The 25,526-nt window shown below is 32.0% G+C and overlaps 2 protein-coding genes across 8 annotated transcripts in view; one reads left to right on the plus strand and one right to left on the minus strand.

The window, feature by feature from the left end:
• Positions 1-21,056, minus strand: part of LOC118181382 (uncharacterized) — a 69,138-nt gene extending 48,082 nt beyond the window's left edge. Inside the window, exon 1 of one of the 2 annotated variants that reach the window (XM_035350510.2) lies at positions 20,552-21,056. In XM_035350510.2, coding sequence (XP_035206401.1) covers positions 20,552-20,681 — 130 coding nt within the window. In that variant the 5' untranslated portion in view covers positions 20,682-21,056. Of the gene's footprint in view, positions 1-12,625; positions 12,904-20,551 lie in introns of those variants that run through there. The other variant, XM_035350517.2, reaches the window with a different exon arrangement.
• LOC118181347 (rho GTPase-activating protein 18-like) overlaps positions 1-25,526 on the plus strand; it is a 488,818-nt gene that overhangs the window by 333,766 nt on the left and 129,526 nt on the right. The gene's annotated exons all lie outside the window — the stretch shown is intronic.

The raw sequence follows: 25,526 nt of genomic DNA on the forward strand, positions 1-25,526 counted from the left end.
CGGTGAAAGAGGTTGCAGAAAGAGCAGGAGTACCGTTCTCTGACGACAAAATCAAAGAAAAACAGTACTAGTAGCATCAGCAGAAGATAGAAAAAGACCTTAAATATATTCGAGAAAGGATGTTTGTAGAACATTAAATACAAAATTTTTTGCTTCAAAAGTCACCCAGATGACGGGTTTAAAAACAAATTGCTGAGAAAAATAAAAGTTGTAGATTTCATTTGGTGGTGGAAGACGTCTAAAAAGATATTTTTTGGATGCGTTTGGACAGTTTTGTTTCTGATTTATTAGTTTCGTTCTTTTATTTAGGGGAAGAAAATTATACTTTGACAAAAAGAATTTTTAAACATTATAGGATATTATTATAATCTTTAAGCATTATGATGAAATACTCTGATATAACTGCAGAAGCATCAAGTTTCCAGTCGTAAAAATTCTAAAATTCAAAATATGGCGTTTTGATAAATTAAAATTTATATATCCTCTAAAATCAACATTTTCGCATCAAAGATGAAAGCTAATTAAATCACAAAATTTTGAATCTCCCCTCCCCCAGTGGTCTTATTCCGAACTCCCCAAAGCCCACCAGCGGCCGAGCGGTAAAGACGCTAAACACTGGTAGTTCGGTCCGAGGTTCGAATCCCGCGAACGGGCTGGCTGCATGGGCGTTTTCGTGGTTTTCCCCATGTGTAACGTGTATACGAGCCAGTTTCTCTTAGAAAGTCCTCCACGAAGGGCATCCCTCCCCTTAGGCAGATAGCCCTAGTGTGCTTTGCCATAATTAAATACACCACACCACACCGAACTCCCCAACCACGAAGAATGAGGAAGAAGAACTTGCAAATTGAATCTTGCTTTATAGAAAACCCGCTTGAAAATATACATTTTTGATATTTAAAAGTTATTATGTGACTAAAATTGAAGCTTGAAAGCTCACGTTATTTAGTGGATTTCTTAAATCGTATTAATAGGTCTGCAGCTAACTGTTTTAGAGATATTGATTCTGCAATATTTTTAAAAACCTTCCATAGGACATGATCATTTACTATAATATTGTAGAGATATTATATTTTTTTAATACCCGATCATGATAAGTCAGTTGCGCTCTCCCCGGTTCTCGAACTGCGAATCTTACAGTTCTCATCTCGGTTTCTAACTATTTACAATTAACGCATTTACAAACAAAAATTTTCACTTAAAAGCGACTAAGAAGACGCGCGAGACTCAGTCAAATAAATCTAGGTGGTAACGAGGTATCATACAACACTTTTTAGTTCGGACGCCTATGTAGAGATTACATTTTTTTAAAGCCTGGAACGTTATAAATCGACTCGCTGGAATTCTTTTACATGCCAGGGGATGTCTTAACCGCTTACACTACGACAGAACCCACGAGAGAATTCAGTTGTACTTTACATTCTTATAAACAAGGGGTTAGGATTCGATACTCACCTCTTGGGGATCAATGAAATTTTAAAGAGGATGGTAGTAAACAAGGGATCGATAGCCAAATATGCATTGGTTGTTGATCGGTATATTCAAAATCCCATTGATTACGAAGTTTAATAATAAAATTATTAATTAATTGCCTATGGATATAAAGCTATATATGTAGTAAGGAAGAAATCATATAAAACAATTATGAGTAAATGCACAAAAATTATTTAATGCATTTTATAAATCAAGAAAAGTTTTTTTAAAAAAATATATAAGCATATTATGCAATAACAGCAGCAAAATCTACAAATTGCATTAAACATCAAATTGCATCAGTACTTCTAACGCTGGCAAATCACATTGATTAAAATAGAAATTTTGTGCAATTAGAGTCTGTGATTTTGTTTCCGAAAACTTGCTTCTGTTTGTGAATTTAATAATAATACAAAGAAATAATAAAACATAGATTATTTCTCTGAATCATTTTTTTAAAAATCTGAACCATTTTTTTCAAAACTTCTATTCATATTCTACTCATAACTGTTACCTTTAAATTATCATGCAATTTTTTGAGTTATGGTTATGTAGTATTATAGGCAAAAAATATAAGAGGGGCGATGAGGAAAACCATTCTTTTAAAAAGGGTCGATGCTTAGTAGTCTTTGTTATTGATAAATTTATTTTGAAATTTGCACAAATTAAGTTTATTTACTCACAGCAATGTTATAGTTCAAAATCTGATAGCAAAAGTACATTTAGTGTTCTAACTTGAATATTGTTACGAATATTCTACTAAAATTACCTATGTAAGTTTGTACTTACATAGATAATTTTAGTAGAATTATATGTAAAATTATTGTATTTCTTTTGTAACATGAAAAATCTAAAGGAAAGCTATACTGGAAAAGTAAGAATACATTGGTAAGTGCATTTAATAGTGAGTAAATGAGTATCTCGGTAATTTGGCGAGGTATCGTCAAGCTTGGCGAAAAATCGTCTAAAGTCGCCAAATTTGGGGACCATTGCGTGACATTTTGGTCCAGTCCCTGCATCACGGTAATACCTATTGATACTGAATAAATGTAATTGACCAGTATGTTAGCTGTAGCCGTAGTTCTACCTTCGTATTGTTTCCCAGTAATTTCGAGAAGCAGAAAGTACTAGAAATATCTGTCGGCGCCAATTGAAAGCTATTTAAGAACGGAGAGAGAGAGTATTTGCTCTCAGTTGCTTAGTTATTGTTGTTGGGAGTTGTTAGTTTTTCGTGAACTGAGATATTCGAGTTAGCTTTGTCTTTAGAGGCGCTTTCATTGCGTTGTATTTAACGTTCTTAGTAGATTGATGCGTAACTACTGATGGCACTCTGTGATATTGTGAATTTCTGTATGAGTATTTTTGCGGAAAATTCCAGAACTTTGAAGTGTTATTTTGATAAAATAGGTTTTTTTTTTTTTTTTTTTTTTTTTTTTTTTTTAATCGAACATCGGATCTGTATACATTCAATCTATTACGAACTCTTACGCACGCAACAATGTATACAAAAAAAAAAGGCTTTTATAGTTTATCGTACTCTTGCAATTTTCTAAGCAATTGAACAACAGAAAATATTCATTTATTATTCTTTCTCTGAGCCAAGCTTTATTTATTGTTTCTATGCATATTTGTTTATTCGTGCGAACAATGATGCCATAAATTTGATGCCAAAAATGTCGTTTGTTCCCTAAATATGATTAGAAAATTTCCATTAGTTTCAATTTAATAGCTTTATGTCAGAAAAACTGTTAAAATTTTTGAAGAAACATTCTGTAATGATTAGCTATCAATCCGGACAATAAAACAGTCATAAAATATAAAAATTCATTATTCATTTATTTAAATTCATCTCTTCGGAAAGAATCTTGTTATTCATAAGTACTTTTGTTATGCATATGTTATTATGTTACCTCTGACAGCTGCGAATAAATTATATTTTACCTTGCTTCATATACAATAGGTGATGCTTAATGTTTTAAAAATGTCATAGGTTTTTTTTTTCTTCGTGTCGAGAACTGTTCTTTGTACTTATTTTATTATTTTGGATATTCCTTATTAAGATGTGATTGCATTATTCAGAGAAGATGATTTTTTTCAAAAATATCAATTTTAACTGCCGAGTTTCAATAAAATAAATTCCAACCCGAGTCTTCGAAAAAGCACTAAATAAACAAACGGAAAGCAAGCTTTCTGCATGTTAAAGAATAGGATAGAATTCTCTGATGGGAATTCATTCATTAAAGAGCTTGTTTAGCTTTTGTTATGCGATGCAAAACTCGAGAGAAATTTTCTAGTCATTTTACAGTAATTTTAATTTTATCATACTTTTCCCAGAAACAGTCATTAATTTTCTTTTTTCAGATTTTAAAACATCTGAACATGTAAGCAGCACAAAAAAAAAAAAAAAAAAAAAAAAAAAAAAAAAAAAAATTGAAATTAAACTCATTAAAAGGAAACTGGAAGCACAATATTGTTGCCATTTATTTAAGAAAACATTTCAACAATAAAAATTATTGCTTCTGTAACAATGATAGTTGCATTTTAAATGTAATACGATGCTACGGGTAATTTTTGAATTTAAGAAATTTTATCTTTTGTAAGTACTTATCGCTTCCACAGCCAGTCACCTAGAATAGTTATTATGAAAAAATATATATATAATGATTTTAATGAGTACAACTAGCCTTATTTCAGAAAAATATTTTATATTTCTAATCGTACATCTCATGATGTATATGCATTTTTATTTAAATGAGTCAGATTTAAAAGTGAAAAAAACATTTTTTAGAAATGCGTTTATGGCTTTCAAATAGCTTAGTTTGTTACTAAATAAAAGGCACGTTAATTTTGCTAAATATGTTATGCTTTATTGAACGATAATCCGACGGCGCATGGAAGATAAAAGTATTTTATTTCAGGTGGTGGCAACACATTGCATTTAAATAGCGGAGTTTGTTGATTGAAGTTAATCGGGAGAGCTATGTGCATTCAATAATTGGTGGCTCTAGATGCCAACGATCTTTCACTGTGAGAGGAACATACATGCATACATAATATACATACCAATTTTTCATTAATTAATCATGGAGATAGAAGAAAAGACTTTCTATGCAAGCACATATTGCATGGTATTAGAAATATATTTAATTAATATTCTAATACATGAAAAATCCATCAATGCTTCGAATGGGTGTTGTGTGCAAATGAATCGGCGAGAATTCAATCGGCTAGCTGAAAATGATAACAACTTACACACAAAAGATGCGTACAGGTAAAGCAATAATTCAATTCATTGTTATAATTTGAAAAATAAGTCCTGTAGATCGTGAAATGGTTTGGATTATTTATTTGGTTACGGCAAAGCAAGCAAGATCTATCTGACGGAGGTATGCCTTCGTAGAGGACTTTCTAAAAGAAACTGGCTCATATTCACGTTACACTTAAGTAAAAACTACGAAAATGGTCATATAGCTAGTCCGTTCGCCTGAGTTTGAACCCAGATTGAAGAATCAGATCTGGTGGGTCAGATCGCGGAATGACAGCAGTTCACAATAATGCCAATTTTTCAGACCATGTAGCCTGGAACAACAACCTCGTAGACCTGGAAAATTTCCAAACAGCGTAATAGATAAGCAAGTGATCGGCAAATTGGTACTATCATATAATAACAACGTTCTGTTCCCCCAAATGAAGAGATTAAGCTAAACTAATTTTCAATGTATTAAAATATTTTTCTATTGAACAGTCTAATTTATTGGTACTGTACAGATTTTTAATACAAATTGCCATAGCGATTTTGCAAATTGTATTAATGTAATTAGCAATCTGAAATAGATTGAATTTTATCAAATATTGAATCATTCAACAGCTTTTTATTTAGATATCACGTAAGATGCGAATACACGCAATGTGTATTAAAATGTTTAACGACTGATATGTATAGCAATGAGAATAGATTTATATGAAAAAGATGAATGTGATATGTCGAATTAAGGATCTTTCCTTTGGGCCCATGTATTTTTACCGATAAATATGGGTCTTTACTGTGCCATGCAGTTATTTTCGATAAGTATTGGAAGAATTATTCTTTTCGGCGGCTGCAGTTTTCATGGGAATCAAAACCGTAATCCAATAGCGTATTTGCTAGTTATCGGTATTATGAAAGCTATTTTGTAAAAGTTCCGAAAAGCTAAATCGGAATAAAAATGCGAAGGAAAAGTCTATATTTTATATTAAAAGTTTGTTGCATACTTTCTGCAAATGATTCAGTCGAGTAATTTGGAAAAACGAATTGCTACATAAATGCTTTTCTAACTTTCCTCGACGGAAATTCTTTCATTTTGGAAATTATTGCACTATCTGGATAAGGATTATGAATAGCGCAGTTTTTTCGTAAACATTACACAATCTGAAATAGATTTCAGCTTTAATTTAGCCTTTAGCTAGAAAAATCGAATACTTGAAGGAATATTACTTATGCTAAGCGTATCGATTGAATCAGACACCTCTAAACACAGATTAACAAATTAGAATAGACAGAATGAACAGCATCTAAAGAGCAAATGGCATAAGACAGTAGTCTGACGCTTAAATTGCATACAGGCTGAAGGCACAATCTGAAAACAGCTGAAAGGCCAGAGTTTTTTTTTTTTTTTTTTTTTTACCTTCAAGCAAGATGGAAATTTGTTATCAGTAAATAAAAAGTGTATTACTAAATTTTGATTGTGATGCTAAAAATATATAAAATACTATACATAAACAATAATAATAATGCAAAGGAAAAATTCAATTTTTGTTTATTTTCTCTGTCTGAAATCTGAATCTGGTACCTGCAAAATATTTTTGTGAGTTAGTCTTTGTAATTCATATATATTGACGGCAAAATTTTGACATTTCAGGCTGACATTTATTTAAAAAAAATTCTAGTATGTTTAGTTAATCCCCGAATAACTTGCTTTAATTTAAATTAAGAATACGCAAATTCTGAAAACTTTTCAAGAGAAACAAAACTTGAAAATATATAATTACAAACTAATCTTATTCTTATTTAATTTTTCTTCGACACATAAATTAGAATATATATATTTCTATGTAAATAACTATAAATTTTGTATGTAAATACAAAAATGGTGTGCATATAATGTCCGTGCACTGGGAAAAAATACTGGAAATTATCTTCATCACAGATTGTAGATGTTCATCGGTCTTACAAAAAGTAAGAAATTTAAAGCCAATTATAAATTTCTCAATTATTCTAAATCATTTAAAATTTTCAGATGAACTGTTATAATTAAATAATTTAGAATAGTTTATCAGCTAATTTTGGATGCAGAAACGCAATGGTTTTCAAGTGGAAGAGGGACTGTAATTGAGTCTGACGTAGCCTCCTCTTGATAAAGTTATTTCACATTTGATTGAATTCCTCTTCTTTCGTATATTTTCTGGTTTTTATATTTCTTATATTTTTGTTTCACTTTTCTTTGATTCTTATTTTGCATATTTATTGGGTTTTAGGAAATTTATTGGTATTGAGTTTCGCTTCTTTTAGGTCTTTGTGTAAAATTGATTCTAAATTTCTTACTTTTTTATCTACATATGTATATATGTGTCTATGTGTGAATGTATGTGTCTATATATAATTTATTTACTAATGGATTATTGAATATATTGTATCCTTTGAGAAAGGTTGTAGAATTTTAGTTGAATGAAGTTTAGTTGAACTTACAAGCATTTAAAAAGGAATTTTGAATTTTTTTTTAATGAAACATCAAATATGAATCATGAGAAAAATTGAAAAGGAAACACTAAAAAAAATGAAAAAAGTAATCAACAAGCCAAGTAATTATCGTCATTTATCGGAAACTGATTGTCTTTCCAAAGGGAAAGAAACCAATCCCCGATAAATTAACAATAATTAACAAATGCGAAGGTGTTTCTAGATGTATGCATTCACACATACATACACATATACTAGCTAATTGTTGCTAATGAACATTCGAAGGTTTTAGGTCTACTATGTCCTTTTTTCAGTCAAGGTAGGCCAGGTAGCCTATTTCTAGACAAGAGTTATTACATCTGATATCTCAACTGCCACTGAAATCCTCTACGAATTGAGCTGAGCCTCTGGTGTATATGTAACTTTAACACATTTTAGTAACTTCGCTGCGAATAAAAAGGCTAAAGACAATTTTAAAAATGGCGAGCATAGAAATTAATAGCAAATACTGCATTAAATTTTTATTGAAAAGAATTTGTAGTCAAACTTGTTACTTAAATAAAATCAGACAAAAATTCAGCTTTAGTTTGACGTTGGCTTATTAGAAATTCCTGGCTAAACAATTCTAGTCTCACCCTAAATTTTCACCTAATTCTATTTTTGACTTCGACCAAGTGCCTCTTCCTTATATATTATGATTTATTATTTAGTTGCAGTTCTAAGGCTATGGTATTTGCAAATGAGAATTTTCGTTTTCCTTGTGTATTCCGGTATAAAATAACAGTCTTGCAACCTCGTTATTCATCTCACAATATAATTCCTTCTTTGAAAACGGCAGAAAAAAGTAATGTTTGAGCATATTTAGAATCCAAGTAACACGACTGGAATAACAAAGATTTTGTCGCTATTGATCAGAATTAGAAACTGTAGTATTTTCTTTTTATTATTTTGAATTACATCTGAATATTTCATATCATGCGGTTGCCAACAATGATTTACTTTTTTCGTTCTTCTCCAGAGAGATCTGGGAATGAATTCTCCTTGATAATGACGCGCATATTATGCATGCATCATTATGCAAATGAACCAAGTAAGCAGTTTTTGGAAAAATGTGTTTATTCCGGGGAAAGCTTAACCCGAAAATGATATTCTGACAGTTGGAAATGATCTGAGTTGAATTTTTATAGAATATTCTTCTCTGTATATTCTGGCTAATTTCTACCAAATAGTTTTCTTTTAGATTATTTATTTACAAAAGATAATCTACTCAGTTGTTATTGAGAGCTTAATGTTTGTTAGAAATATCTTGTATTTTCAGCAAGGGAAATGTTATTATTCGATAATAAGCTTAAACTGATTTTAAACAAATAAAATAGAAACTTTGGGATATGAATATGATTAAATATTACATTTGTAAGGTTAATCGTCTTTTGAAAATCACAGTGGTTGGGTGGATGCTAAATAAGCCGTAATCATAGTTCAAATGAAATCAAAATTTCTATACATGACACAATTTTTTCAATAACGCACGTTAAATTTTGTCTTAATTATTGAAAAATGTCTCAGTGGTTGTTAAATGTTTACCTCTTTTATTAAATAATGGTGTGTGTGTGTATTTAATTATGGCAAAGCACACTAGGGCTATCTGCCTAAGGGGAGGGATGCCTTCGTGGAGGACTTTCTAAGGGAAACTAGCTCGTATACACGTTACACATGGGGAAAACCACGAAAACACCCATGCAGCCAGCCCGTTCGCGGGAATCGAATCTCAGACCGAACTACCAGTGTTCAGCGACTTTACCGCTCGGCCGTTGGTGGGCCTTTTATTAAATAATGTTAATTATTTAATGCATGCATGCGTAATGTGCATGCATGTACACCGTGCACAAAAATAAATAAATAAAATATCTGATAGGTTTCAGATTTTAAATTACGTCCAAAGGAGTGTTTTCTTAACATTTTGTGTGTTACCTTTATTTATTAAAAATCATGTTCTTCGCACTTAAACCGTAAAATTCAGTTCAAGAGAAATTTTGCAAAATAATTTTAAAATGAGTATATCTTCAGAATTTCCGATACACAGTTTCGAACGCTGGAGATAAATTTTTTTTTTCTGTACATCGTTGCCATTGCTCGCTTTGAAATTGTTGAGTTTGTTAATCGAAAATTCGTTAAAGTTTTACAAAATATGAAATCGATAATAAAACAAATTCAAAATTTCTAATTTGGGCTTCCAGATGCCCATACTCGCGGGAGGATTATGTTATTCAAAATTTGATGGCTCTAGGTACGGTTGTTTTATCACATAAAACATACATTTATGCAGATTCTTCATTATTTAATTTCTTTAAATATAATACAGGGCAATAATATTTGGTGGCAACAATTTGAAAAGTGAAACAGCGCTTATAGCGAATCAGCACAAAATCACTAAACGAAAACATTAATCCTTCTGGCCAAATTGCATCTTTGGACTAAAAAAGAGAGAGAGAATGAGAAAGGGAAAAAATGTGGGCAGTTCTATATCTACCGTTCAACTTGACCGATTGACGAAATTTGTCTTTTTTTTAATATCATGTCTCAAAAACGCAACTTAGGGTATATATTAGATTTATATAAAACACTGTTGTAATTTAAGTATTCTGTCACAAAATCGGACATACCTATTTTTTCCATATTTTGATTTTACGATTCAAATTATGCCAAAGTTTCAAGTTCTGCAAATATCGCACTAGTATTTTTTAAAAAATTAGCTCTTAAAATTTCAGCTCCTCAGTGCTGATTATATTTATTAATATCTCATTTTTTATTAAGCCTTCTTGATTCCTTCTTTCACAGTTCAAAATTAAGGTTCAATCTAAATAAATTCTCAAATACTTTGCGATTTATTTTTTAAATTTGCCTTTTTTACTAATTTTTGTAAATTTTCGAAAAAGTTAATTTTTTCGAAAATTTACAATATACAAAATGTGAAAAAAATTTATAATTTATGAAAGGCTGTTTAGTGAATTAGCGCTAAGTCTCTTAAAGTACTACAAAATCAGGAGAAGGGTGTATTTAGAAGGGTGAACTATGTATTAACTCAAACAAAGTTAAACAGTCGGCTTCAACTTGTTGTTACAGAAGTCAGCACTTTTGACTTAAATCAAAAGACACTGAATAAACTGAAAATTGATCAGTTTAAGTATAGCTTAACGATTTCACAGTTTAAACTATCGCACAAGCTGGCTCTGATTCGAAGTCAGAGTAAACAAGCCTAATAGGAAGAATAATCAACGTCGCAGAATTCTAGTCGTTAGAGAAACAAAGTTAGCAACGTGGCCCTCATACAGGCAGAACACACTCTCATTTCGCCCTCCAAAAGCTTCCTTTACGTACTTCCTTCTTCCTATCTAATTTGAATATCGCGCGTGCTGGAAATTTGCATTCTGGCAGGAAAATGAAATGAGGTTTATAAGAAAGGTACTTTAAAATAATTGATTAGAAAATTAAATGATCCTTTACAAAACATTCCAGTCAACTTTTGTGGTACGGGAGTCAAACTTTTCATAATTTTATTTTTTGATAACGAATATAAAACGTTCCCAAATATAATTATAGGAACCGAGAGACCGCATTAAGTTAGATAAGTTAGATTTCGTTATTTGTCCAAAATTAATTTTTTTAATAATTTGACATTACCCAAACATGAATATTTTCGTTATTTAAAACACTTCTGCAGTGGGAAGTAAATGACTACGACTATTGCGAAAATAAAGGCCGTTTAAAGACTTTTAAGCCGGGTAAGAGAGTGGATATGTGTACACACACATATACACAAATATGTGTATATTTGTTACTGCTAATTACAATGAAAAAAAGGAAAGTGTACAACTAGATGTTATAGCAATTCCATATATAAAATTCAACATTCTACGGCTAATAGTTTTTGACATATGTGAGATTCATTCGTAGGTATAGACGTCACAAAAAATCCATTTTACAGTCTGCTTTGGAAAAAATAGTCCTTTATTCTGTTCGTACGTACAAATGCCACTAAAAAAATTAAAAGAAGTTGAAAACAGTCAAAATGGATTCGTGAACGTTCAACATGGGTATTTCCGTTGAAATAGGATACTCGATTTTTTTCTCGATTACAATACTTTACTTCGTGCAAGGAGTAAAAAAATTTTCTCCGAAATAATTCTGCTCCAAAATTCAAACCAGAACTTAGAACTCTGAATTATTCTTTAAAGCCCTGACTGCATGCATTCGTTTGAGAAATATAGCTTTTCTTACTTTTCATCTTTCGCTGTTGAATTATTAAATCAGCAACTTATCTTTTGCCGTCAATTCTGTTATTAGTTTAGGAGGCAAAAAAGCTCTCTCTCACAGATACAGGAGTGGAACAAAGGAATGTCTCATGCAAAAAAAAAGTTATAGTAAAAGTAATATTAGTGCAAATATTGAAAATATTTAAATAAGCGAAAACGGTCATCTGTGCAAAAATCTCTCATGTTTGTGTCCTCTGCTACGAAACTTATATTGGAAAAGTCAAAGTGCAAAAATGTGTGTGGCGTGAACGCTATCAGGGGATCAATGTTTCTTAATATTTAATAGTGTTTTTACCCGAAACATTGTCTATCAACAAGTGTTGGATAAATGTTCACGAATTGATATATTTTGTTTACTTTACTGCTCATTAATATACGGAGTTTGAGTTATGTTACAAAGTAAAACAATAAAATAAGTTATCCACCCCCTTCGTTTAATCTTTATTTAATATTATTATTATTATTTTTTTTAATTTCGTTTAATCTTATAGCCGAGTTTCATACATACTTTTTTAAGTACATACAGCCTTAAATAGGCTGGATTTTTTTTTTTTTTTTTTTTTAAGTATCTCATTCTCATTCCCATGCAATTCATACCGAAGCGAGTTTCAAGCATTCGTTTATTCAATTCGTTACAAAATCGGAGGTTGACAACAGATAAGGCATCTCTAAATCTTATGATTTACTCTGTTGCCGAGTTTTGTCTCTTACCTGCGGTAAAACTACTGCCCTAATTTTAAAGGGAAAGTGATTCGAAATCAGTCTAAGGAAAACGGGCTTCTATGGTTTAAAAAAATATTCTTGTTGCAATAGGCGGAAAGTCATGGATATTACGATTCTGAGAGTCTATTTGATTCTTTTCCACTAATAAGGAATCTATTAGAATCGGATAAAAAAAGAATTTTTTTCGAATTGCTGTTCCATCTAAATAAGGAGGAGCACTTTAGGGAATACATTCAAGACTTCCGAAATTTTCTGTTTATTTATTTTTTTTTTCAGAGAACGCTCATTGTTTGGCGATATTAATTATGATTGTATTCTATTTAAAAAAAAAAAAAAAAACTGCTGTGTTTACACCTGATTGTTCGTCAAGGAAAGAAGAAAAATTCTGGAGATTTTTACTTACCCGAAAATGATTATCCACAGTTGCAAAGAACAAGAAACCATAAACGAAACGTTAAATACTGTTGAAGCGTGCCGCTCGCAGCAGCAGCGCCGAAGTGAAAATTGTCCTGCACACGGTTTGCTTACTACCTGAATGAACAAGTAAATCAAAGTTGAATGGTGGCCCAGCCAGCGATTACTTTCACTACGCAGCAGCAGCCACAAACCGCTTCCCCCATCTCGCTTGCTGACCCATTTTGTTCTTTTCACTTTTCGCATAGATGAGACCAACGAGTTTCCTGTCCAGATGTCCTCAGGTTCCGATGTGAGCACCTGATGATTGTGAATTGTTCGTGGTTGGGGTTTTTCGGGGGAAGATTCAGGTCAATTAAGTGCCGCTGTGAGAATTTTCGTCCGATAATTGGATCACGCTTGTGAACAGGTTTATTTCTATTTCAACAACGGATTACCTGAATGTAACCTCTCTGCTGAGCTTCTATTTTAAAATGTCGTGTCGGTAATCCGACGTTTCTTCTTTTAATGTTTTGTAACGTTGTTTTGGGTTACTGAGGTAAAGCCATAGATCTTTCCACATGGTGCGAGGCAATTTCATAGTGATAAAAATACTTAACGATATGACTGCGATGCAGATGTAAATTTTGGTTTTGAACGTTAAGTCTGTTATTTGACATTAAGTTTGGCTACAGAGTGAGTTATACACATTAAGTATGGTTTTGCACATTATATTTTGTCCACATAATTGCACACAAATGCACATCTGCATCGCAATCTGATAAGATAAAATTACATCTTAAAAATACTCATAAGAAACTCATCGTGAGAAAAATATTTAATGATAAGACATTTTACTATGCAGATGTATAATATGGCTTTGCACACGAAGTTTGGTTGCACTTGATTTTGCACAGGTGATCAATCATAAATACATATCTGCATCGTAATCTGTGATTTGCTTTCTGCACATATAATACAAGCATTAATAATTTTTGCATGGCAACAAAATTGCACATTTTCTCAATATACTTGAATTTAGCCTTTGCCAACTTAATTTTACCAACTTATAAAATTTATATCGAAATAAAAGGGTTTAATCTAACTGAGCAGAACAACATTCGGGTATCTTAAATTATTGGAAAATTTTATAAAATACCGTAAAATAGCATGTGACAATGTTAATGCTTTCTCCGCTGCATAATAATTAAGTTTTTAATGTGCAACAATTGCCACTGAATAAATCAATTTATGTGAATTTCGTTTGCTTGATTATGATAAAGCACTCGAGGACTATCTGACGTCATGGATGACTTTTTAAGGGAAATTTTACAGTATTTATTTTGCATATGGCTTTTAAACTACATTATTAGTTAATTTATAATTGTTTGTTAGTTTAAGCAATTTCTTTTGTGGTTTCTCTATGAAAACAGTTCGTTAGATTTGATTAATTACAAATTCTACATTTAAAAGTAAACCATTAATGCAATCTCATTTGTTGTATTTTTGACATTTAGCTCGTTTCGGGTAGACGGTAGCGCAGGTTAACTATATATGTCTTTGGGCCTCGAGTGTAAACCTAGGTAAAGCATATTTAGGAGCTTTTTGTGTCTTTTTGGCATGAGACATTTTACGATTCAACAAGCCTTTCGAAACTATGATATTAAAGCATAATAAATGTCAAATTTGGGGCTCGCGGCCCTTGACTCATTTTTATGTGGACTTCAGTTCACCCCGGAAAATTAAAAAAGTATAGTATATTAATAAAAATTTGAATTTCCTCGAATATTGAAGCTTATGTACAATCTCGGGCACCTTAAAGGACACTTGAGACAATCACTTAGCAAAATATATATTGACAATTGGAATTAGCAAAAATTCAGTATGGCTCAGATAGGCAGAAGTGGGAATTACGGAATTTTACAAACATTTCCTTGCGCGATTCTTAGAAAACCGCAAATTTGCATTCTACCGATTTCCATATCTGGTAGTATCTTTAGTGTGAACAACTTTTCTAACTAATGAAATTTAGCAGCCCCTCACTGAGATCCAGGTTAACAGACATTCATCTGACCTTAGGTCTAAAAACTACGTGTTCGAAGAGCATGTCTCTCAGATATCCGAAAATTGTTTGCAAGGAAAAGATGCCATCGTCGGGAAAGAAACAATGGGTATCTCTATCTTTATATCCCTCACAATTTTTTAAGAAACTGCAGTATTGTGTAAGATTTACACACTTTTTAATACATCATTAAGTATGAAAATGACGTCCCCCCTCTTGCGCCCCGACTATGGTACACTGATGACTGTTTGACCCACTTGAGATACTGAGTTTGACAAAGGAAGACTGGAGATCCCAGGATTATCATCTCATGGGAATTTTTGTGTCAAAACTAGTGGATAAAGCAAATAGGCAAATTGGCTTGATATACTTTTACTGAAACTATTTATTTCTAATGTATTAACTGAAAAATAAGATACATTGAAGGATAAATTAAATAAATATTACTTTATTTTTAATTTTTATTTACATTAATTTATTTACATTTTTATTTATTATAAAACAAGATAAAAGTGCGAGCTTTTAATTCTAGAAATTTCTATAAACGAACGAATAAGCGTATATCAAAACGCAAATGATGATTTCGAAAAAATTATGACCCTGAGTTAAAGGCCGGTAATAACAAAGGATTGCGTATAATTAACAGATAACATATAAAGACGTATAAAAAACGAAAGTGTAAAAATTGAAGCAAGAGAAAAGAAAAAGAACAGTGTATAATGACTTAAAATCTTTTTTATAATACATTGTGAAAGTTATTTCTTATTAAAGTTTAAAAAAAAAAAAAAAAGTGGAGACAAAGAAAACTATTTTTTGTGATTACATTTTAAGAAATATTTGTTATAGTAATTGAATTCAAATTCTTTTGCAGAAAAAAAAGAAGCATAAAAATTTTCCTCTTACATAGGGGCTTAAAATAAATCCGGCAGTGGTGTGCAACACTCGGATTGCAATCGTGTATGAAAACCTTTTCAGTGTCGCCGAAATTTACTGTTAGCATTGCGCTTCCTTTTGCTTCATGTACATCCTACATAATTTTTAGTTCAATGAAATTTTTAATTGCTAATTGTTACTAATACTGACAAATGCAAAATTTAATATTATTAAAATGCTATTAAAATTTTATTAAAATAAAGGAAAAAGGAAAGAAAGTCTCAAAAGGTTTCATAAAAGTATTTTATATTTTCGTCTAATTCGCAGTTTACCAATCTGCTGTTGAACTTACTATTGATAACACAACTTTTTCTTGTCTTTTTTAGATTTTTTAAATTTTTTTTCCTTTTTTTTTTAGATTTTATATTAAACATCGCTTATTTCGCACATACGCCCCATAAAATTCAACAGCAAAATCACAAAACTTTTAAAAGCAGCGTATACCGATACAGCATAATCACAGACAGCATAGTCACAAAATGTTTAGAAACAGTATATCTTTGCAATTCCCGATAGCGTGTTAAGTGTTACCATATATATTTTATATTCGCTATATTACTTCTTTAAAAATAATGCATGCTAATAATTATAATATTTAATCCATATCTTTATTTTCTACTTAATGATATCGGATTTTTAAAATAACATTATTCTTTATTAAAGTTTCTTTCATAAAAGCATTACTCATCTCTAAGATTGGTCCATTTGTCGATTAAAAAGTAGAGCCTTTAGACATATAGTATATCGATAATGCCAAGAATTTGAACATTCCCTTTCACGTGTTTTTATAGTGAAATGATTAACACACTTATCCGGTTATTTGAGAACTCCGCTTTAGATTCCGAGCGAGATCATAATTAAGTTTCAAATATTTCTCAATTATTTTAAATCAGTATCAGAGTTCATTTAATTCCGAGTAAAACTGTTTTTTATTTGCATGGATTTTTGTAAACAATTACATTTGTATCCCGAAGATTTTGCCGGCTATGGATATTATTAACTTCTAATATGTTCCAATTCAGAAGTCAAACAACAAAAATCAGCGTTAATCCACAAAATTTTCACAGGACTAGTTTCGATGGTTTTACCGAACCATCATCTTCAGCTGCAAAACCGCAAAAAAATTAACGCTGATTTTTGTTGTTTGACTTCTGAATTGGTATTTATTCGGCGTGTTATTGTATCTTAATTCTAATATGTTCTAGGTAATATTTTAATAAGATACAAGTGTTTACTCATAGCAAAATCCTATAGTCTTCGATGTATAGGATTCAATATTCAATTCTCAACTATCAATCGTCGTTGAGAAATAGCTGGTATTAATATAATTTCTACTAAATAGGATTTCATGTATGAAAATATCCATGAAATACCAAGCTTTATCTGTGCTCAAGTAGTATTAAAAATTTAATCGCAGCAACCGAAGTTAGATATTACACAACATTTCTGTTAAGTGCTTTATAGAAAAGAAGACAAAAACAAGTTTATTTTATACATTATAAATATTATTATTATTATTATTTTATTAATTCAGTTGACGATAGTAGACTATAACATTTCTTTCATTCAATCCAATCTTAGGATTGTTTCTTTGAGCAACAGAATTTTGCGCATTTCAGTTCTGACAATAGTATTGTTTTTGGATGCATTTAGAATTAAATAAATTTTAAAATTTATATTTCGGACTTACATTTTATTCAAATGTCATAAAGTAAATAATATTTATATATGTAATTAAATGATGTAAAGATAAAGTTTGATGACGGGATTGAGATGAGCGGTTATTTGGTAGTTATCTTTACATACTATAGATGGCCATTGAGAACTAGTCCTAACAGAGTAATCAAACTTTATCTAGGAATCAAACTTTATCTAGGATATATGTAGAGTCATTAGGATTTGTTTGAAGCAAGAAACGGGAAAAATGTGCAATGCCCACGCCAGGATTCGAACCTGGACCTCTCGGATTCGCGCCCAGTGTGCTACCGCTACAACACGAAGACATGCAGAAAAAAAGGAAGAAAAACACCTTACCAACTAACAGTTGCATTTTGTAAAATTATCCTCTCACCAACGTTTTTTGTTTCGTTTTGGAATACATATAGTACTGGCATTGTCAGTGGGACATGTGGCACCTTCTTGTTAGAACCACATACTCTCCAAATTTATCGACAAAAATATTTTTATCAATAATATTAAAAATCACTATCGCTTGCCAGTATAAGTACATTTCCTCCCTTGTTTTTTGGGGAAAAATATGCTCCGATGATACCACTGTGCTGTAAACCACACTGTTAAATAGAAAAATTTTATTTGTTGGTCTGCCAGTCATCCTGGTCACGGCACCATTGTTAAATAGAAACATTTTATGTTTGTATTTTATTACCATTTAACTTCGGACTTTGACTGATGGTGCCGGACAAAAATAACAAAAAAAATCAAATACCAAATACATTCAAAAACTAATTCATAATATTCATATATCATTTCGACATTCTTATAAATATTCGTATAGTAAATCTATCAATCAATCGTATATCATATCTATCAATCAATCGTATAGTGGTATAGTACAATTTACTTTTAGGTTTGCGTTGTGAGTAACCTATGTAAAGGAAATATCAATAACTCCAAACTCAATTAAACTCCATGTTTCTTAAAAGCCTCCCGGCTCAAACAAATGGAGGGACATGACAGACCACAGTAAATATACACAACATAAATACACAATTGCAATTAAATTTTAAACAAACATTTATTAAATTCTTGAATATATATTATATAATTAAATAATGGATAACTGATCAGCAATACATATTTTTTTAAGCAAATAACACATAATACTACACCAAATTACAGCTTATATTAATTAAGATTAACATTATCAAATTCTACTGTATCATAAGTGTAACACTAGTATTTTCTCCCATTTCATCTTCTAACTTTAAGTATTAATCATGGTAATTCACTTTAAGAACACTGATAATTTCCACATCGATTAATTAAATTAAGTAATTGCTCAAATTTCAACAAACATTAAAATGACGACTCTTGCTTGAGTATTAAGATAATTATTGAAGTAAAACAAATAAAAAAAAATCACTCACGGGGTGAAGTCCAAACTGCAACTCTCACTTTACTCGGGAATACCTTCGTATACTGATTTAATAAGGTGATTTAACAGCTCCACAGATCGTCCAGCGTCCAAAGTTTACTCGAGCACCACATTATTCCTGCTGTCCTTTATTCACAAAATCATCGTTAATGGAGGCAGACAGTTCTTGCGAATTTTAAAGATGACTTGGTTGCAACACCATTGAAGCTGTCCTTACAATAAATAAATTCCAGAGCATGGAATGATGAAAAAAAAAAATCGACGTAGCTGGCACAGGCAGAATAAACAGCAATGCACACCTTAGAAGGGTCCTACACGAGTCTCTTTCATTCTGGAAGCCCCGAAACTCACCATAAGCGTAGAGCACCTTTGGAACAAAATCTAATAAGTCAAAGCCGGTAAAAAACAGGAATACCGCATCAGGATGTCAGGATCACCAAGAGAATCTGCCGAACAATTCTTGGGATAAGAGAAATCGAAATTCTTCTGCTGAGCTCTATGCCTTATGCCAACGCAAATTCTCGCCAGCTAAAATCCGAGAGAAAAATCATACCCTCTGCCGGCTGTTCACGCGGCTCGCGAGAAGCAAGACCCGAAGGGTCAAGCCCCCACTTTTTCTCCTCTTACTCTTCTTGAAAATCAGAATCAGAATGATCTCTAGCCTGGTGCAAGCACACAGGAAAACGGTTTCTCTGCCTCTGTGAGTTCATAGGCTTTCAAAAAAAAATCATAAAATTAAATCTTACCAATCCCGGAATTTTATGTTATCTAAATTGAGAAAATGACACACCCATGACGAATCAAACACCAGAAAATCTGACAATGCAATCCGAAAAACATCTGCACTCACATAACGTGAGAAAAAAAAAATAGACCCCCCCAACTAACAAGCGAAACTAGCTTTTACGAGTATCCAATTATTTAACTTAGTACACCTCCCACTGTCTTGAAGTAAGAAAACTGCCAAAGCGACAGGAAAAACGATTTCCGTTTCACACGCATTAGCTAAAAGGCGACAATACGTACCCTACTACCTTCATTGTTTGTAGGAAAAGGCTATAACCAATAAACCAGATGTGTTTCCTTGCAACCGTCTCTCGCCTTTGTTACAATTCCTACTCAAGAATAATGAGTTAAATAAAACCTTAAGAGCTTAAGAATACTTTTTTCCAGATTAAAATACACATGAATACAAATAAAAATATTAGAATAATAATAACTTAAAACACATATTAGTAATTGAAATTCGCGACATAACAACACGATATAGTGACATTTTGTCAAATGCAAGATTTTATTGTGAATTATTTGCACTCCTAAAGCGCCAATTTTGTTGTTAACATATCCATTAAAGCAGAAATGTGCTTCATTCGAGAAGATAATATTTTAACAAAGATAAAACGCTCTTGATACTCTTAGAATATGTTTGGTGCTTCATGACTAATAATTCTAAGGTGATTATGCGCCATAAAACATCTCCACTAAAACGTTCTTGAAGCGTGTATTTAACAAGATGCACTGTCAAAGCAAACTAAACACAAATAAAAATTAGTGACAGTGATAACATTTTAAAAATGGTTGCCATTTCGTATCCAAATCATGTTATTGTTAACGTAATACCCCCCTTTTTTTTCAAATCAAGTTTCGGTTAACATAATCCAACAATACTTAAGCATAATTTTGAGAGTAGATATTTTCCAACACAAAATGAAAGAAAAATGCCTATAATTTATCAACACCTTTTTTCTCCCCATTCTATTTGAGGAGGATTTATATTAAAAGGGAATTGAAATTAATTGTTGCAATTTATTAGTTTGAGTACTTACCACAAGGCTGGGAGACTGCGTAAGAACGGTGGCTCTGGATCAGAAGAGATGACGACATAATTGGACTTGATGTTAATTTACAGTGAACAATGCTTTGATATTTAGCATGCACTTCTAAAGCTGTTCTCATAAACGAAACATACTAGGTCTTTGCTATCCTTTACCAGTTTGAAAAGGCACTCGTAACAAAAGCTACTCAGTGTCCAACTAACTTACTAAACTAGAAACGAGTACATTTTACAGATGATAACAAAAGAAGACTACTTACACCAAAAATAAACACACATTTTTCATTTCTCTTCCCGCAATAAGATTTCAATATGTTTAAGCGAGGCATCTAGGCGTGACGATGAGATGATAGCTCAAGCTGCCTTACTTCACTGTCACGTACGTGTCGGAAAAGAGAAGAAATTGAAAAACCAAACTCCCCGCTGTTTAATTCATCGTATTGGCAAATTCAATCGCCCCGAAAACTCCTTTCGAATTCTTGATGCTTCCAAACAATCCATTTCATTGGGTAACAACGCGAGGCGTAATTGAAATGTGGGAAAGTTATAATAAGAGTATAGACAGTTGGAAATGAATCTCGTCTGTTTACCTTCCTCCCCCTCTCCCCCCCCCAAAAAAACTTCGACTGATACTTTCCTTGCCTCGGGGGACGATCGTGAAGAAAGTGATGAACAAAAATACCTCGGCCGTCCTCCTGGGAATCGTGGATGACGTTGCGTTTTCTTTTTTTCTCTTCTTTTCTGCAGTGTGGTCTTTGCAAACTCGATAAATTCCGGCGAGCAGAATGAAGTTAATACGGAAGAGGGGTGCGAAGAAGAATGCAGTCCAAGCACGCGAGGTATTTAGATTGCAGAATACATCTATATATCTTTTTTTTTTTTTTTTTTTTTGTTGTTTCTGTTTCCGTTTAAGGGTAAGCAACGACTTCAGCATTGATAGTGCACCGTAATTTTTTCTTCTCAGCAAAAGGTCTGAAATACACGTATATTTGTTTATATAATGGGGATAAAAGCTTTAAATAAAATATGCATAAAATATTTTTTAGATTAGTAATGTTTTCGTAAAATAACTAAAATATTTGTTAGCTATCACAACATACTTAGTTTAATGTGGCTCAGTACAATCCTGATGTTGCTAAATGACGATTTAATAATTTAAATCAAAATTGTTAAAGAGAAACTTGTTTGAGTTGAATGGGACTATTTTCATATAGGTATATGTTTCATATACATGTTTTTCCTTTTGCATATTTTAGAAGGGGGAATGAAAAAGAAAAAAAAAAGACATTCACTGTTTTTTTAATCAGATTTTTTTTTTAAATTAGCATATCAGTGATAAATCAAAAGTCATCTTTCATTCACCTTTCGATACGTCCGACGGTGCTATGAGGCTTAACTCAAATTGTTCCAGTTCCACTAATTATGAATATTTATAATACATTTAACAGTATAAAAGCACTGAATTAAAAAAAAAAATCGACATATTTGATTTTTATTGTGGGAGGAGAAAAGTGAAAATTTCCATATGATATGAGTATTAAAGAACTAAGTTTCCAAATTATATACATATTTTTTTCATGCATTTTTACAAAGAGTTTCACAATACCCTATTCAGTTACAGCTGACTGAATAACTTTTCTCTTCATGTCTCGCATGCCATTGTTTTGCTTTAACAGAATTTTTACTAAGCACGTACTTTATTTGGACAAAACTATACAAAGAGAAAGGTGACACTTAACATTCCAGATATCTAATAATAAGTTTGTGGTAAAAACTTTCGACAGCTTTTATGTTTTATTCACGTTTTCCTTTTGCATTATAGATTCGCTGTCAATCAAGCTGTTACTGTAAAAAAATACTTTTTTCATGCTTCTGTAATTTGGCATATAAATTAGAAGACCACATTAGAATGTATTAAAAACAAAAATCTGTTGTCGGCTCTAGTTTATTCAAAACTCATTGAACAAATAAAAGAACGTGCTATGTGATAATTCGTGCTTCGATTTACAGGCATTTTTCTTACAATACTGCCTTCGTATCCACAGGCAAAATACACCAAAATCTATTGTGCTTGCACAAAACCGTGGACAAGAACAAAATATTAAAAACAGTGGTACCTCGGTCATTAATCCGTTCCATATCTCTGGACGTAGACCAAATGACCTTTTCCAATAAGAAATAACTAGAGAATAATCAACCCTTTCTTATAAAAAATTCTGTCGTTATTATCATAACACTGTTTCAAACTATAATATTACAAATGCAATGAATAAAATATATACTGTACGGATAAATATTTTTCTATACAGATGAAAAGCAATTTTTAGAATGTTTTAACATATATGATTTTCATTTGGTAACCGACTTCATCCCTTTCCCATAGTTAGCCTACTTAATAACGTCTTTTTTCGACCCATCATCGTACTCGACATTCGGTGCGTAATATCTGAGTCCCTAATATGCATGCTCTCCTCATACGTTTCAAAGATTTTTTTTTTCGCCTTCATGAAGTTCTTAAAAATTTTCTTCGTTCCTTTCTTCGTTAAAGGCCCTTCTCATTAACCTTCTTAAAATCCTAAAACTCATTGTTAATGAATTTACAAAACATTTACGCGAAAAAACACAAAATCCCTTCAATTCAGATTTGTAGTGAGAATTTTTTACCGAATAGAAGACAGAAATGTTCTGACATTCATGGGTAGTCGTAGCAATGTCTTAAAAGAGGCAAACAACGGTAGTGCGTGCAGTTGTCACTCACCGAGTCTAAGTCATACATTAAACAATTTTCACGGCCAAACATGACATACTATAATACTCGCTGAGTGCGAGGGTTAAGCCATAAACACGCTGCACACACTGCAAAATTGCGTATCACAAAGCAAACTTTCTGTGGAAAAAACGGGTTAGGTATAGTTCAGATTAACAAAGTGGGTATAATTTATATGAAGCTAAATATTATTGCAATTAAAAAAGAAAACATGGAACAAATATTCATTGAAGTGATTTTTTTACTTCTTTATACGTCGATACGTGATGCAATTATTTTTTTAAACATTTGATGACTTTTGCTTGGAACAATGTCTGACGCAACTCATTAAACATTCGCTGTAGAGTTTTCCAATATCTCCTGTACAAAGTCCTCGTTTTCCTCCGTTTAAAATCAGTCAGTTCCTGTGTCTTTTTTAACAATTCTTTTAACTTCTTGTACATTAAAGGTCCTTTATCTTTTTCACTATCGCTGGTTCACTGACGGCTGGTGTTGTAATATCATTCAAGTCTTCATTTATCATATCACAATCGTCGTTCTCGACTAATTCTTTAATTTTTCCTTCGTTCCATATCTGAAAATCCTTCGCCGCCTGTTGCTTTTGGAATTTGTACATGGTTTCATTTTCAAAGATGGAAATCTTTTAAAGTTGTTGACAGCTTCTGATGATCGCTGATGCCAGCAACCATTCATTGTTGATGTTGTCACTTGTCACCATGCGAATTTAATCATTTCCATGGAGTGTCTTAAGTTGAACTGCTTTCAAAGAGTCATTAAAGTTTCTTGCTTTCCTTCGACTACTGCTTTTTATTTGTAGAGATGTAAACATGCCTGATATAATGACTAATGGCTTGGGCCTGATATAATGGCTTTGAATATTTTATCATTCTTTGATCTATTGATTGGATTAAGTAAGTGGTTTTCGGTGGAAAGAATAAAACCACTTTAATGCAGCGTTATGAAGGCTTCATTACAGTGGACTTCTCCAGCATTAGGAGAACTAAAAGGTCGACCTTGTAGTTCTAAGTAATATTTGACTTCTTTAATAAATAAATTTTCAAACCAGTCATTAAAGAGGACTACCGCAGCGCGGCTGATGCTCTTCAGCGTACCACATATAATTGAAATTATCGCGTTGGACAAATTAAATGGAGACAATTACGGGAACGCGCATACGCAAAATTCACAAGCTCCATAAGTCCGCGTTCGGCAAGAGTTTACTGTATACCATCTGGACGTATAACCTAGTACCACTGTATAACGTTCGGATGAGTATTTTAAAGTTTAATAACAGTTAAATGTAATTTAAAAACTCATATCTTCTTCCCTTTGATTTACGTCACATATATTTTCTCAGGCCAGAAGTTTATATAAATTAAAACACGCACAAGAGAGTTTAAAAACTAATGAAGGTTCAATGCCTTGTTTTGCGAAGAGCCGCTTTGCTCTTTGTAAAAGCTAGCATCACCCTGTTTGAAGAGTGTTAAAATTGCCGCATTCCCATCAAATTCTTTTCCTGCTCGAGGTTTATAATTGCCCTTTTATGGTGATTTTCTCAGGATAAAATCCAAATGCCTTTTTTGAAAAAATCTGAATTCGGTATTCGTTACTTTTTTGGTAAAAATCGGCTGAATTGTGCAATTTTTTTTAATATGCAAGCCACGTAAGCGAACGCGCTGGTTGCATCTTTGGTTTTCGTGCTTTGCCCCATGTGTAGCATGAGCATGAGCATGAGCATGAGCATGAGCCAGTTTCTGTTAGAAAATCTTCCTTGAAGGCATCCCTTCCCTTGGGCAGATAGTCCTCATTTGCTTTGCCATAATTAAATAAACGAAACTAAATGCAGTGAAGTATTTTTAGGTGAACGTTAGGATAATAGTTAGATAAAAAAATTACACTGGTTCCTGTTCGGGTGCTTGTGTAAAACTAATACTCAATTATTATACAAAAAACTTAAAGTAACTATCACAATAAATATTTGTAATATAGATAAATACGATAGAGTTTATTTGATAAAGTCTAATCGAAATAAAAAAATAAAAATAAGCAGTTGGATTGCGTGCTGCATGTGCATTTATTAAGTACTTTCTCTCTCATTCTTGCGTGCATAGGAACTGGGGATTCTAATGTTTAATTTCAATCCTCAAAGAAAGAAATGAGACTTCACTATATCTTGACTGCTTCAATAAAGGAATTTCAA

Source organism: Stegodyphus dumicola, chromosome 9, assembly GCF_044657685.1.
Source record: "Stegodyphus dumicola isolate Sdum_Otavi_A_Nest chromosome 9, ASM4465768v1".
NCBI lineage: Eukaryota > Metazoa > Arthropoda > Arachnida > Araneae > Eresidae > Stegodyphus > Stegodyphus dumicola.